This window comes from Fistularia commersonii, chromosome 30, assembly GCF_037954325.1.
Source record: "Fistularia commersonii isolate RoL2024-O1a breed Wild chromosome 30, RoL_Fcom_v1.0, whole genome shotgun sequence".
NCBI classification, from domain to species: domain Eukaryota; kingdom Metazoa; phylum Chordata; class Actinopteri; order Syngnathiformes; family Fistulariidae; genus Fistularia; species Fistularia commersonii.
Genome location: NC_141313.1, coordinates 12083666 through 12100356, shown reverse-complemented (window position 1 = coordinate 12100356; position 16691 = coordinate 12083666). Strand labels below are relative to the sequence as shown.

Below are 16691 nucleotides of genomic sequence, written 5' to 3'. Positions count from 1 at the left end.
GTTCGGGATGTAAACAAATGGGGAGGTGGGGGGGTGAAAAGATCATTCCACGTGTGTCTGTTTGAAATGTTCTTGCTGTGGGACTCGCTATGCTCGACACCAGGGACGAGCCATGGCGCTGATGAGTCATGTGCTGGGGGAGATACCGCAGTTTGTCAAAGTCATACTTTGAAGTCGGCATGGTGTTTCAAGTGCAAGCACATTCCTCACTGGTGTAAAAAATAACACCTAGTCAGACAAAAAATGTGAGCCTCATCTTCTTAACACCTTCCTTACTCCATGGCAGAGTTACTGAGGTTCATACAGTTTCCAACATTCCAACATGAAGCCCCAAAGGGAACATGAATGGCTTGAGTGAGCTCAAGATCACCTCAGTTGTACTGTACACCTAGATGGTGCAACCTGGTGCAACCTAGTGCAACCTAGATGCGGCGCAACCTAGATGCATCGTCGATGAAGTACCCGGCGTCATTGGATTTTTCAGGTCTTATCTTCAGACGGCCTCTTCCAGGTGTCCCGGCTAGGGATGATCAGGCCCCAACCTGTGTCCAGGTAGCTAACTGCGCCACTTGGCAGCTTCCAAGATGTTCTTGGTGGCTTGTTGTCCCACGGATCCCTAAAAGTCCCATGACTCAGTATAATGAATGCACTGCGAAGCCCCTGCAGCCTACTTCAATAGCTGTATTAGGGCCTCTTTCTCTCTTGTGCCTCTTCCATCCTGTCTTCCAAAGGGACAGTTAGTTCCAGCACAACCACTTGATGGGTTGCCTCAGACATCAGAACCATGTTAGGCCCGAGCGTGGTTGATGCAATTGTGTCTCGGAACTTCAATTGTCTTCCTAAGTAGGCCAGGCCGGTATCACCACAAAAAAATGTAACGTGTCATGAATCGAGTTTTCGAGTCAGTGATACAGGCCCAGAAATATTGGGACAGTGACGCAAGTTTTGTTATTTTCTCTATATTCACTATATAATTATGTAATCAATATGGGCTTAAAGTGCATACTCTCAGATGTAATTTGAGAGTATTCACATCCAAATTGGAGCAAGGGTTTAGGAATTACAGCACTATAATACCTAGTCGCCTCTTTTTCAAGGGACCAAAAGTAATTGGACAATTGACTCAGAAAGCTGCAAAAAAACTATCAGAGCTGCATGGGCTCTTTCCCCGGAAAGCTTACACCGATTAAGCAGTTAAAAGGTCTGAAGTTGATTCCAGGTGTGCCATTTGCATTTGGAAGCTGTTTCTGTGAACACACAACATGTGGTCAAAGGAGCTCTCAATAGAAGTGAAACAGACCATACTGAGGCTGAAAAAAGAAGAAATCCATCAGAGAGATAGCAGAAATGAGGAGTGGACGAATAAACAGTTTGGTACATTGTAAGAAAAAAAGAGTGCACTGGTGAACTTGGGAACTCGAAAAGGCCTGGATGTCCACGGAAGACAACAGTGGTGGATGATTGCAGAATCTTTTCCATAGTGAAGTAAAACCACTTCACAACATTCACTCAAGTGAAGAACACTCGCCCGGAAGTAGGTGTATCAGTATCTAAGTCTACCATAAAGAGAAAACTTCATGAGAGTAAATACAAAGTATTCACTACATGGTGCAAACCATTAATCAGCTGCAAAAATAGAAAAGTCAGAATTGACTGTGCCAAAAAACACCTGAAGAAGTTTGAGTCAGTTCTGGAAGAGCATTCTTTGGACAGATAAGACTAAGATCAACCTGTACCAGAATGATGGGAAGAAGAAAGTTTGGAGAAGAAGTGGAACAGTTCAGCAGTTCAGACAGAAGCAGCCGGATGAATTCTGAAGTGTATGGGGATATGCTTTCTGCTCAGATTAAGCCAAATGCTGCAAAGTTGATTGAACGGCGCTTCACAGTAGAGATGGAAAATGATCCAAAACACACTGCACAAGCAACCCAGGAGTTTTATAAAGCAAAGAAGTCGAATATTCAGGAATAGCCAAGTCAATCACCAGATCTCAACCCAATCGAGCAAGCATTTCACTTGCTCAAGACTAAACTTAAGGCAGAAAGACCCGCAAACAAGCAACAACTGAAGACTGCCGCAGTAAAGGCCTGGCAAAAGTATCTCAAAGGAGGAATCCCAGCGTTTGCTGATGTCCATGGGTTCTACACTTCAGGCAGTCATTGCCTGCAAAGGATTCTCAACAAAATATTAAAGTAACATTTACTTAGGGTTATGGTTATTTATTCGATTACTTCTGAGCCTTGGACAAGAGGAGCTTTTGTATAAAGATAGCTAGAATTCCTACGTGTTTAATCATATTTTTGTTCAACCCCTTGAATTAAACCTTAACCTGCACTTCAATTCTACTGTAGTTGATTGATTTTAAATCCAATGTGGCGGCATGCAGAGCCCAAATCATGAAGATTGTGTCACTGTCAAAATACTTCTGGGCCAAACTGTACATGCCTGTTGGTTCACGACATGGTCGAGTCGATATGAGGGCACCAGAGATGGATGAGCAGAACTGTGACCGTTTCCTTGATTGGCACCAGCCTTAGAAGAATAAGGAAGAAGCAGTGGTTGTATGCCAGCAGTGTATTTATAAATAAGTCATTGTCTTCTCTTCTTTGTAGGCAAGCTGTGGAGGCGGCGCACAGTGATCCAGGCACCACAGGGTGACGGGAGGCCGTGTCCGTCCCAGATGGAGCAGTGGAAGCCCTGTCTGGCAAAGCCCTGCTACAGCTGGCGATACAGCGCCTGGTCTGAGTGCAAGTCTGAGGTCAGTTGTCCTGCGGGCTCCTCTTAGCCAGACATATGTCCAGTTTGGACATGTAACTTAGGGCCAAACAGCAGGTTAGCACTTGAAGGCTATGTGCAAAGTGCGAGATGGCGCCAGTGGCAAGACCCCAGAAGCTGGCAGAGGAGAGTGACAGCAGGGTAAAACAAAGGAAACACAGCAGTCTAATGGCTATCAATTTAACAAATGGACCCTTCCTTTGTGACAGTATCACCACAGTGCATTGCCATTTTGCCTTGAAGAGAGCACAGACAACTGGTACAGGACTTGCGTCCACGTTTTGCTAATGATCTTCTGGGTTTATGCCTGTTTTGAAGACTAAATCACATCTGAGGATGTAAGCTACTACTACCATCCTGCCATTGGCTTTGGAACTGTAGTGTAGTCCCCCCTGTGGCAACTAAACTTCTGCCATTGTCACTGGAAGACTGTGTTTTTTCTTTTGCTGACATCCATCACCTTGGTCCATCATTGGCCCACTCCTTTTGAACTCTCTGACTGACAGGACCACCCCTCTAATTATAGAAGTCTGATATATGTTTTAATATTCATTGTTTGTCGTTGTCTACTGTTCTGGAATCACTTATTTTTGTTTGTGTCACCCAGGGTGTAAGGTGTGGAGATGGTGTACGCTTCAGAAATGTGTCCTGCTTCGTTTCCGACGGCTCCAGCCTGCAGGGAAGCAGCCTTGTGGATGACGAGCTGTGCGGAGACCTGGAGCCTGTGGTGGATGGAGATTCGCACATTATACTGCAGGAACCCTGCACTGTTCCCTGTCCAGGTAAAAAGAACCAAATATATATTTAAAAATGGGTGGACTAGATATTGATGTTCTTAAGCCTCATAGCCAGAAGGTTCCTGTTTGGGTTCCTTTCTGTGTGGAGTCTCCATGTTCTCCCAATGTCTGTGTGGGTTTACTGCGCGTTCTCCGGGTTCCTCCCACAGTCCAAACACATGCAGGAGGGTCGTTGGAGACCCTATATTGTCCAGAATGAGACTGTGAATGGAAGCATGTCTCCATATGATATGAATGAGAGGAATGAATTGTTTGTCTCTATGTGCTGTTCAAATGATAGAGTGAACAGCAGTATGTCTCTTTGCCCTGGGAATGAGGGTGAGGAGGTTCTCAGTCATCTAGGTTATGGTGAATTCTTGGACTGGACTTGAATTTCTTCTCTTGAAGACATGCCACCCTTCATCACAGAGGCTTCCTCAGTTCAGAACTCGGAAATTCAAGTTGTGTTGCCACGACAAGAAGTGTTTGATAGGAATATCTTTCCAAATGTGGCTCTGTGATGGACCAGTCCAGGGTGAACCCTGCCACTCAACCAGTGACGGCCGGGATAGGCTCCTGGACCTGGAGGAGGATAAGTGGTATAGAGAATGAACATGCTCTGGTAATTCTTCAATACCATGCTACTCACATCAGCCAAGCAGGTACCAGAGGGAGTGATCTGATCTATTTCATAGAAACTTCCTGCCTTCTCCTGAAAGTATCAAACTTCTGGGCGGTAGATGTGGATAAAACATGGTCTCTCTGTTTTTAGAAACAAAAACAAAGCGATCTCATTTTTATTTTTTACCCATCCCTCTCATCGCCTTAAAAAAACATATATCTGAATGTCTGTGCTGTGCAAGTGAAATGAATTGGAAAGAACCCAGACCCAGAACTGGGGAGGAAATCAAATGAATGGCTGCAGATAAGTGTTTCAGTAGAGAAAACGCGCTGTTGTGAAAAGCGTAATGGTCACGTTGGGAAACCAGTATGCGATGATGATTTGATGATTGATTTGTTTCTCATGATCAATTTAACTATGTGCACAGTGAGTTCGATTAAAAAATAAATAGCTTATCTATGTGTGACTCTTCATAACTCATTTTTTTTTTCGCATTTAAGTCAGGCTCAGCCTCTTTTTTTGTCCGTCGAGTCCATAGAGTGACAGCCTCTTCCCCTCTGTTCTTCAGGAGAGTGCTACTTGACGGACTGGACGGTGTGGAGCCCCTGCCAGCTGAGCTGCGTGGGTGGAGATGACCTGGGATTCGGCTCAGTCCAGGTCCGCTCTCGGGCCGTTGTGGCCCAGGACCCAGAAAACCTGCTGCAGTGTCCAGAACAGGAGTTGGAGGCACGGCCGTGCACAGGTCTGACCTGCCGGAACTGCAGGCCAAAAACTTTAGTTTTCTCAAAAATGTGACGCATCTCCTGAGATGTACTCTACTCCTCCTGCAGATGGCCAGTGCTTCGAGTACAAGTGGAGATCTGGACCGTGGAGAGGGTCGTTTCGGCAGGTCTGGTGCCAGCGCTCCGACGGGATGAATGTCACAGGTGAATTTACTCTGCAAGGGTAGTTCCCGCTGATGTCTGAGGATTTAAGATGTGGAGGCTTCATGGCGCATTTCCGGTGAACGGACTCCATTCCAAACCATGCAGGTTCTACGTTGTCTTAATTCTTGGCGAAATCCCTTTGTGGCAACTGGACTCATGGGTTTGTCATTTTGGGGAACAAAGGTACCTGAGCAAGTCCTCAGAGGTTGTGCCTCTGTTCCCCGAAGATGCACCTTTGTTCAGGTAAGGGGGGAACAAAGGTACAACTTTTGGGGACATACCTGAACAAGTCCCCAGAAGTTGTTGATTTGTTCCCAAAGGTTATACATTTGTTCAGGTAAGGGTAACAGAGGTACAGGGCTCAGGTAAGTCCCCAGAAGTTGTACCTTTGTTCCCCCTATTAAGACAACAAGCCACCATAACTTAGACCAGTCTGCACCCCCGGTAGTTATCCGTGGAAAACACCCCGCAGTTCGTTCAAACTGAAGAAGCCTCTCGGATGAGAGATGACACGTCTTCAAGGGAAGAAATTCAAGTCCAGTGCCCCAAAAAGATTTTGGCAACAACTGTGTGCGGAAACTGCCTCCAGCTGTATGGATTTCTGGTTTACTTACTAGACTTGACTTCGACGTGACCCGGGAATCCAACTGCCAAACTTACATCTGCTTAACCTGAGCCACAGCTGCGCAATAATCGTGGCCACGGTGGCCACTATCTTTGGTGCCGTGTTAAAGTTGTTTTGTAATTGATGGCACCAGCCATTAACACACACACATGCAGCAGAGATGCCATGGTCACCAGGTTCACTTTGCTCAAGGTTCAGAGGGCCGGCAGATAATCTGACAATCTGAGGGAGATGTAGATGGCATCCTATTGAAATGGACAGGAGGATTCATGCCACACCCACTCACCTGCTGAGGCTTAACTCTGAGCACCATGAATGCAGCTCCTGGTGGAGGCATGTCTGCAGACCAGGTGGATGTCCGAGGTCTTCTGGGGGTTCTGCGGAAGTTTGGACCCAATAATACTCAAGTGTATTCCAGAGTCTGATCTGATCTGCAGACCTAGATCCTAGTTAGCCAGATCCTCCATTGGCAACCCTGCTCTCAATCATTTGCTTTTTGGATTATCTATTTTCAGAATCTCAAGATGATGCCCAAATTCTTCTCATCTTCTACATTCCATGCCTTGACCACCATCTGCCTCTTCTTCATCTGCTCCCATTCCTCCTCTTTCTTCTCTAGCATGCCTTTTCCCCTTCTCATCTTCCCCCCTCTGTCTACTCCCCCTCCCCCACTCATCCCTTCTCACTCCCCTCCAACATTTAATCCCCCTCACTAATTTCCCCATCACCTGCCCTCCTCCCGGCTTGCTCCGCCAGCCCGCCTTTCTTCTCCAAGTCATCTGCTCGACCCCAGCCCTCTCTCCTTCATTTCCTCCCCTCCTTATGCTCTCTCCATTATCCCGGGCATCTGCTCCCCCTCTGTAAAGCAAATTACTGTCAGATAAGAAAGCAGAGGCCAGCTCGGCCACGGTTCTCCATTTTAAGGAGGCAAGCTCAGTCGGTAGAGCATGAGACTCGTGGGTTTGTGCCCCACGGAGCCGTGAAAGAAATGAACACTCCTGGTTCAATTCCCGGCTCCTCCTAGTGCGTAGAAGTGTTGTTGAGGAAGACACTGAACCCCTAACTGCTCCCCTGGTGCTGGTGGACAGCATGCCTACAGCTCATGGTTCATCCATGGGGTTAATTGCAGAGAATGAATTTCCTCACAGGGATTGATAAATTATTATTATTATTATCACTATTATTCAGAATCGCCTCCTTCGGAGGAAGCTTTCACTGTTGGAACCGACGGTGCAGTAAATCCTGCGTTTATCCCAGCTTCGGTCGCCGATCTCCTTCTTCTTTCTGTTCTCTCCTTCAGGCGGGTGTCCTGCAACGGCCCGACCCACGTCCGACCGCTCCTGTGACCCTCCATGCCTGAAGCCGCGCTCCCTGTGCACAGAGGTGAGTTTTGAGTGTTCTGTGGGTCGGAGGTCAGCACGGAAAAAAATGAGATCAAGCAAAAATAAATTTTGATAAACAAATCTGACTTCTTACCCACCATGATCCTCAGATTCCTTCAGGAGAGCCTTGTAACGGATTAGAGCTGCTGCATTCACCACATATAGTATCAGCTTTTTAAACAAAATTTATAGTTGAAATCAACATCCTCACAGATTATCTATATACTGTATATATATGTAAGTGCGTGGGGCTCTATACATTAAACTTTTATTCAAGCATGTAAGCTAGCAACACACTCTGGACATGGAACCATGCAGGTAGAATGACAGCACAATCAATCAATTGATTGATCTGTTAATCAACCTATCATTACTTTGGACCACGGAGCTAGCTGAAGAAGGTTGTTTAGCTGGAATGACCAGAGAGAGAGATCTTCAAACTAACAAATTAACATCAAAAACAAGTAAACACAAAACCTAAAAAACCAAAAAACAGACATTAAACAAACAAGATAACCTCAAAGGGTCAATGTCATGTTGTGTGTGTTTGTTTCTGCTTGATATTTTGCTTTTTTTTGTTTTTGTTTGCTTGATGTTTGCGTTATGTTTACTTGTTCATGTTTTTTCGTTTAATTAATATTTTTCATTTGATGTCTGTTTCTTTTGTGTTTATTTGTTTGTTTACTTTTTGATTTTTGCTGTTTGTTTTGATGTGTTTGTTGTATGTTTTTGTGTTTGTTCAACGTTTACTTTTTGGTCTTTGTTGGTTTGATGTGTATCAGTTTGTTTGTCTGTTTTATTTGTGTTAATTTGTTTGTCTGTTTTGTTAAGAGATACATATAAAATGACTGAATTTCAGTCATTTTATGTTATTTTCAGTCACTGAAAATGAAACAACTATCCCTGTCAGAAATGAACAGTGAGTCAGCAAGTTGATGTCCGTTATCGCCAAAATCACTACTTTGACCATCAGTCAATGAACGCAGCATCTGCAGGCCTCTTTCTCTTCCATGAGGTCACAAGGCTTCATGTGCTTTTGGTAAAGTCGGTATGTGTTCATACCCAGGCCGGTGTGTGCGGCTGCAAGGAGGGTTACACTGAGGTGATGACCTCTGACGGCGTGCTGGACCAGTGCACCGTCATCCCGGTCCTGGAGATTCCCACCGCCGGTGACAGCAAGGCCGACGTCAAGACCATCCGAGCCTTCAACCCCACACCACCCGCTGCCAGTGCGCCTGGCCGGGCCGGACGCACCTGGTTCCTGCAGCCCTTCAGTCCAGGTAGGACGAGGCCGCTGGATCCGTCGTCTCAGGAGCTTCCATCCCTCTGCATATGGATATCACCTCCCATATGTGTGTGTTTCTGTGAAATGATGGATTTTCTTTTTAACTCTAATTGGTGGGTGCAGCTCTTCTGCCCCCTTCTGCTCCGACCAGACACCAACAACTGGCACACTAATGTGTGTGTGTGTGTGTGTGTGTGTGTCTGTGTGTGTGTGTGTGCGTGTGTGTGTGCGTGTGCGTGTGCGTGTGCGTGTGTGTGTCTGTCTGTCTGTCTGTGTGTGCGTGTGTGTGTGCTTGTGTGTGTGCGTGTGTGTGTGACACAGATGGGAAGCTGAAGACCTGGGTCTACGGCGTAGGAGCTGGAGCCTTCGTCCTGTTCATCTTCATCATCTCCATGACCTACCTAGCATGGTAATGTAGCCGGAAGTCCCGGCTCGCCGCGCGTTCATGTTGTCACTGTCATCATCACATCACTGCTGATGTCATTACTGAGGATATCATGGAGACCTGAGCAGAAGTGAAAACATTTAAGTCATTTAAGACTGTATTAATTATATATGTGTGTGTGTGTGTGTGTGTGAGTGTGTGTGTGTGTGTGTGTGTGTGAGTGTGTGTTTGTGTGTGAGTGTGTGTACATTTTGAAGCTGCAACAATAGCAGTTCAGCTTTTATTATTACTTGTCTTTAACTTGTATCCACAGTGTAAAGACACCAAGGCCTTTAATGAATAAATTAAAATAAATAAAATGATTGATTAAATAGAACTGAAATACAAATGAATAATAAAAAAAATACTATAAAATTACTAAATAAATAAAGAAGTAGATTAAAAAGCCATCAATGTAACTTTCGAACTTACAAATGCCCACAATTGCTTGAAAGCAGAAAAAAATTATCATTATCACACATGACTTTCTATTGCTATAGCTTTCTAATACAATATTGAAGATTTTCTATTTTAGTTCATGTCTGTCTGTCTGTCTGTCTGTTTGTCTATCTGTGTGTGTGTGTGTGTGTGTGTGTGTGTGTGTGAGAGTGTATTTTTGCCCAGGCAGCTCTCCATGACACCCCCGGTGGTGATTACCATCCGCTTCCTTTCATTTCCACTTTCATTTCTTGTTTGCCTTTGTTTTTTGTTTTTTTGTTTGTTTGTTTTGTTTTTCCTTGTTGTCACCCCCTCATACCCTGCTCAGTTGCAGCGACTGCATCCCGTGCTGCCGGCCCCACCGCTCCAAGGCCTATTGGACGGAGGCGGCGGCCCCGTACACCTGCCCCGCCTGCCAGAAACTAGAGCGGCGGCCGCAGCTTCAGCCTCCTCCGTCGCCACAGCAGCAACAGCATCAGCCTCAAGCTCACTTCGAAACTCTCATCACTTAGTCAGGGTGACCCCATTCCCCTTCTGCCCTCCTTCCACCCTCCTCGCCTTGACATCCATTCACGCTTCTGACCAGCAACACCTGTTGTCCGTCCGGTTGGATGCCTTCCTGGAGGTGAGCGCCAACTCTGGGCGGTCAGCGCTTCGGAGCCTGGAAGCATCCGCTCCTTCAAATCCGTTTTCCGGTTTCTGACCGGCCCATTGATATTTCAGCTTTGTCCTGAAATGTCACGTATGCACCCGTGGCTGGAGGTCTCAGAGTCACCACCAGATTTGTCCTGGGTGTTGAGGATGGTCTTGAGGGGAGGTAGTGGTGATAACCCGCGAAGAACCAGAGGTCCTGTTAGTTCTGGATCTCGCAGCTGGTGGTGGATGAGGCCTTTTGGCCGAAGCCTAGAGGTTAATTCATAGTTAAGGGGAAAGTAGACAAACTACTGTGTCTGCTTTTCTACCAGCAGGACTCCCTTTATTGGTTATAATACGTTCCTTTTGGACAAAGAATGAAGAATACATGCATTCCATCAGATTTCAAGTACTCAGGGTCAACAGTCCAGGGTGTAGGACAGTGTGGAAAAGAGGAGGAGAAACAGGTTCAAGCAGGTTGGAATGGGTGAGATAGACAGAATGAAAGTCAGAATGAAAGGAAAGGTTGAGGAGACAGTGGTGAGAGGAGCCAGGCTCAGTGCTCTACAAACAATAACAATGACAGTAACAGTAACAAAGACAGGAGGCAGAGCTGGAGGTTGCAGAGATGAAGAAATTGAGGTTCTCTTTGGCCAGGATGGATAGGATCAGGAATGAGTCCAGGAGAGGGACAGTACATGTTGGAATTTCTGGACATAGACTGAGATGGTTGGGTCATGTACAGAGGAGGGATAGTGAATATATTGGTAGACAGATTCTGGAATTGGAGGTCTAAAGGAAGACTGAAGTGAAGATTTATGGACGTAGTGAGAGAGGATATGAAAATACAAAGAGAATACAGAGAATAGGGTTAGATGGAGAAGGTGGATTTACTGTGGAGACCCCACAGTAAATGGGAAAGGAGCAAAGAAGAAGAAGAAGAAGAAGAAGAAGAAGAAGAAGAAGAAGAAGAAGAGAAAATGTGTCATTTAAATTGTGTAAAGGACTTCATGTGACTTCATGATTTTATGTGTTTTCATGTTTTGTTCTTCCTCTCATTTCCAATTATTGTCATTTGTTACAGTACACCCTGCCAATTTATGCACACATGCACACACACACATTAAGCCGTGTTCTCTAAGTTCTCTGATCAGGTCTCCAGTCCCTTGGCCGTGCAAGGTGGCATCTAGCAGATGATTGTGAGGGAGGAGGTGGAGGAACATCTGGAAAGGAGAGGGATGGAATAGAACACAGGTGTGTGAAGGAGAGGAACCCAAGAAGTGAAGATACAGGGAGAACTGGGGGGTTAATGGTCCAGAGCGATGGAGAGGGTGGAGCAGAGGTGGAGGAAAGAGAATCGGTTGGAATGGAGGAAAAGGTGGAGAAGATGGAGATGAAGAGCAGCCATGGTATCTGGTTTCGAGACACTGAGGAGAAACCTCCAGAGCTGGAGGTAGAAGAGATGAAGATGGGGAGATTCTTCTCTGAGAGTGAAGAGGATGGAGAAGATACTCAGTCCATGCTAGATATTCTGGAGATAAAGTCAGGCTGAGATGGTTTGAATGTGTACAAAGAAGGTGATGGTGAAGATCTGAGTTGAGGGTGGGGGTCTAGAGATGGAGGGTAGCTGGTGTGAGATTAGAGTCCCAGATGCAGGCAGCTGATTGTCTGAGATGAGCCTGCAAGAACCTCAGCTCCTGACATCTCCTCAAAACCTCCCAAAAATGACTTTGCGGGTTTGGTCCTTCTAATTCTTCTCCAATCTTCCTCCCACAGTAAGAAGCCAAAGAAGCCTCAGCGGCGGCAGAACAACCGTCTGAAGCCGCTCACCCTGGCCTACGACGGAGATGCCGACATGTAGACCTTCCTCTGCGCCGGACGTCCGGGGGGAAACCTTCCATGTCCACCAGTAGCCTTGGCATTCTTCTCCACTTTCTCTTCCATCTCGTTTCACAGGAGCCTTCGCGGCGTCTTGGAAAGGTTGCAAAGATTTTCGCCTTAAAAAGCACAAAATCTCCCCCTCGCTGGTTTTTGCTCCTCCCCCCTGCAGGATCACCTTCTTCTTCTTCTTCTTCTTCTTTGCAGGCATGAGTTTTTGCACTATATTAGTGCAGCATGACATGCCTGGAAACACAGCACACTTTTTTATGTTTCTTTCTTTATTTGGGGGGGGGGGTAAAATTGTGAATACTTTGACCTACTTTGTGAATACTTTACAACACACATGAACTTTGGTGTAAATGGCGACCTCTTTACTATTTATTATTTTTCTCTTCTTCCTTTGTAAATAACCAACTGGGATGCGGCTTGGTCCCCAACGCCCTGGTGTTTCCCGTCCACGGGGTCCCGATATAAACCCAGTCTCATAAACCCTGAACTTAATATCCACTCAAAGTTCACGCATCCCCTCTGAAACGAGGCGTTTCCTTCTGAGGAAACCCTGAAAGGACTTTTTACTGTGTAATCAGGGAACGTCTGACTTGTTTTGAACATGTTTTGTCCTGTTTCTTTTTTTTTTTTTAAAAAAACAAAGCATTGGCCCTCCTTACTTTCTAGGGTTTTTATAACAAACCAACGGGACACATCACTAAACCAGATGGGGGCTCTGGAGTTTGTCACTTGTAAGTCAAGAGAACGTTTCATTTCTATTTATTTGAATATGAGTTGTAAATAAGGCTACTAAATACTTTTTTTTCTAATTTATTTGTCATGCAGCATTTAAAAAAATTTTTATACTAATTTTGATGTAAAAAGAAAGTGAGAATGTGAGCGTAGTGAAAGCGATACTGGAAAAAGAAAAAAAAAAGGCCGCTCATTTTCTTACCGTTTGTTTACGTGTTTGATTAACAGCTAATAAACAAGAGAGAAAATACCCAAAGCACATCCTGACTTGTGGCAGTGACAAGGACGTTGCCTTCTTTCCTCAATATTTTAGAATCCACTTGTATCTCCATCTGCTCAACTTTCACATCCTGTCCCCAGATATTTAGGCTGAACCTGAAGAACACCAATGCTCCCAGTCGCTGTTTCACCTCTGAGGAGCTGCCCTGCTGTGGATCCACTGCTGTGGGGAGAAGTTCAGGACATGTGATTGAATAAGTGTAGCTCGAATTCACAACACTTTTGGTGGAAGATCACAAACATACTTCATGACCGGGAACCAGATTTTTATTCAAGAATTTTTATGATTCAATAATAATTGCTTCACAGTGAGAAGGTTGGATTCCTACAGGAGGCCTTCCTGTGTGGAATCTCCATGATCTCCACATGTCTGCGCGGGGTTCCTCAGGTTTCTCCGGGTTCCTCCTGCACATGCAGGAGGTTCATTGGAGAAGGTGAATGGTTGCAATCAATATGTGTTTGTGTCCCTGTGATGGACCTTGACCTACAGCCGAAAACAACCGTTTGTGATATAATCCAGAAGATAGCCCCAAGCTGAGCAAATGGACTGAATGATGGCACATTTTGCTTTATGTTACTGTGATATTGGTGTGACTCAGTTGCAGGAGAGCGCTGAAGTTTTGACATACAGAGAGGAACTCTGCTTCCTGTCCCCTGCCCTCACCCTGCATTAAGTATTGGAGGCAGCTCTTATTTTCGTGTCTGTCCTGATTAGTTTTTTGTAAATAACCCTCTCCTTTATCACTTTTTTTTTCTTTTTATTCCTCGGCGTCTTGTTTATGGTTCTCTATCCTTATGTCCTTATGCCCTCGACATGTCTTCAAACCAATCACCTCTTCTTGCAACCTTGGTGTTTTTCTCCCATACCTACTCTTCACAATTAGAATCAGAATACTTATCGATCCCAGAGGAAATTGAGCATTATAGCGTTGCCCTTGTGTGTGTGTGTGTGTGTGTGTGTGTGTGTGTGTGTGTGTGTGGGGGGGTCATTTACAGCCTCAGCTGTCAGTTCTGAAGTAATGTAGTAATCCATCTGGCCAGCAGAGGTCAGTAAATCCCCACTAATCTGAACAATTCTGACATGGTGATTCAGATTTATTGGCTATTTCTGTCAATAGTTTGATATATATCATAATATATCGATATGTGTCAATTTCTCACTAGTTATGCATATTTGTTAAATGATAATGATAGAATAGATGACCATAAAGATGATAATAGTGCAGTAAGATAACAATAATACATTTGAATATAGAAATACTCGTTATATGCCATTAATGTCAACAAAAAACAATACCACTTCTACTACTACTACTTATAATAAAACACATTAATAATGATGATTATGAAAACAACGTTTCCTGGTTTCTAACAAAACAAATTAAGAATAAATTAAATTATCATATTTGCATGTTTTTTTCTGGCAGCTATTCAGCCATTCATAGAGAAACCCATTCACCCTCTCATTCACATGTCATACAGACAGACAAGCATTCACTCGTCATTTGGAGGCACACAACTTTTTACTCCTTTTTGGGCGCCATGTTTCTGGACGTTGCAATGAATTTTGTTTTTTCCCTCGGACGTCTTCAGATGAGTCCAGATAATGAGATCTCGTGCTTCTTTCCCTACACTGGTTAAATTGTTGTCCCGTCTTTGTTGAAAGACATAACCGCCTTTATCATCAGAGCCCCTGATTGTGATCAGATGTGGAGGAGGTAAAAATAAAAAAAATTAAAATAGAGAGTGCAAGGCTACAGGCTTTTGGTCCGCTCATTTAATCAGTGCTTCACATAATCATGTCTCTGTCTTCCAATTAAATTCCTGCCAGCATGAATAGGAAGTCCTGCTGGCAGCTCTAATCAGTTCAGGCATGCTTTAAACCCCCCTTCAAAAAAAAGCAGCGACTTTTTATTGACGTCGGAGTAAGCTGGAGACGAGGTCGGATGGCAGAGATCATCTACCGTGCAAGATATGTCACATGTGTGAGCAAAAGGAGCCTCTTTCCCTATTGTCCACAAAGTCCTTCTTGAAGTTTCTCAATCATATTTCATTGCATTTTCAATTACATGTTCTACTATACTATACAGCTTACTTTTACATACTGCTCTTTCCTATCATTCTTATATATCAGTGACGTGCGGTCAGGGAAGGCAGGAGAGGCCGTGCCTCACTTGCCAATCTTGAAAGAAAAAAATGTTTAATGAAAATTAAATGGTTATATTTATCAGTGATTTGCATTATAATGTTATTTTTTATTGCCCTTCACCAGTTTTACATTGTTTTTTATTCAAAATAACAGTATTTTCACATTCTATTGTTAAAATGCTGAGAAGAGAAGTACAGCGAGGCGGCTGACTGTTGAGCCTCAACGTAGATAGTGCATTTACGGCTGCCTGCTAGCATGCTCTGCACAAAGACAGTTTTGCTTGTCTGTATGTCGCTATTAAATTGTTAAAACACTTTTGCTATATGGGCTACATTTCCAATTTGTCAACAACTGTACGTGTGTTATTAGTTTCTTGTGCTGAGTGATCATAAAATGGCTGCCACTAAGTGAGGCACACAGTTCTCCTGCCTCATGGTCGTGATTCCAGGGATTCTTCTTGCGACTCCTCCGCTTATTGGGTAAATAAGGTACTCTGTAGGTTTCATATGATTGTAAATCTGATGGTGATGAAGTCAGTGCCTTACCAGCCATGAACCTCACCGTGTGTCACTGGTATATGTGTGTGTGTGTGTGTATAATGATCACATTTATTATATGTATTGTTTTTTTGTCAATGTTGTGTTTTGGTATGCAGAAATGTCAGGTTAAGCATAGATAATGTGATTTATGGTATTTTCTGATGTGGTTTCCTAAGTGGGAGGCTGGTGGAAATCACTGAGACATCAAACACAAATGTGAATTTTAAATTTCGTGTGTAATTACGACCAAATGATGATGAGTTTATCTGAGTGCTGCAGAGCCTTCATACTGTATTCAACCCTTGGTTTGATCTTTGCTGGAGGGACACACTACCCGAATCATTCAGTCATTCATTCATTCAGTCATTCATTATTTCATTCACTCATTCATTCATTCATTCACTCATTCACTTCTTCCTTCCTTACTGCGTTCATTACTTCATTTATTCCTTCCTTTGCTCCTTCACTACATCCTACATTGCTGGAATGACACACTACCTGAATCATTCATTCAATCAATATTTCATTCACTTATTCATTAATTAATTCATTCACTTCTTCCTTCCTTCCTTCCTTACTGCATTTGTTATTTCATTCATTCCTTCCTTTGTTCCTTCACTACATCCTTCCTTCTTCCTTCATTACCTCATTCATTCACTTACTCCTTCCTACCATCATTCCTTACTTCTTTCGTTACTTCATTCATTCATTTCTTCCTTCGCTTGTTCTCTCCTTTCTCCCTTTCTTCCTTTCCTTGTTTTGTCATTAATTAATTCAATAATTCCTTCCTTCCTTTCTTTCTTCCTTACTTTGTTCGTTACTTCATTTATTCCTTCCTTCCTTCGCTCCTTACTTTATTCGTTACTTCATTCATTCCTTCGTTACTTCCTTCTTCCTTTGCTACTTCATTCATTCCTTCCTTCCTTTGTATGTTCGTTTGTTTGTTCGTTCATTCATTCATTCATTCATTCACTCAGTCCTTCCTTCCTTCATTACTACATTCCTTCCTTCCTTTGTTCATTCATTCATTCATTCAATCATTTATTCGTTCATCATTCCTTTGCTTGTTCCTCTTTCCTTTATTACTTCATTCATTCATTCATTCATTCACTTATTCCTTCCTTCCTTCCTTTGATTGCTTCATTCATTCATTTATTCATTACTTCATTAAGTCATTCCTTCCTTCCTTCCTTCCTTCCTTCCTTCCTTCCTTCCT

General features: G+C 43.9%; 1 protein-coding gene across 1 annotated transcript in view; it reads left to right on the top strand.

Annotated features, from left to right (window-relative positions):
• The window catches only part of thsd7aa (thrombospondin, type I, domain containing 7Aa), a 70981-nt gene extending 54616 nt beyond the window's left edge, over positions 1-16365 (top strand). Inside the window, exons 21-28 of the mRNA XM_086177832.1 lie at positions 2613-2758; positions 3383-3557; positions 4742-4915; positions 5004-5099; positions 7025-7107; positions 8173-8386; positions 8713-8800; positions 11663-16365. Of these exons, the coding sequence (XP_086033958.1) occupies positions 2613-2758; positions 3383-3557; positions 4742-4915; positions 5004-5099; positions 7025-7107; positions 8173-8386; positions 8713-8800; positions 11663-11747 (1061 nt within the window). The 3' untranslated portion in view covers positions 11748-16365. The remainder of the gene's footprint in view (positions 1-2612; positions 2759-3382; positions 3558-4741; positions 4916-5003; positions 5100-7024; positions 7108-8172; positions 8387-8712; positions 8801-11662) is intronic.
• The last annotated feature ends 326 nt before the right edge of the window (positions 16366-16691 follow it).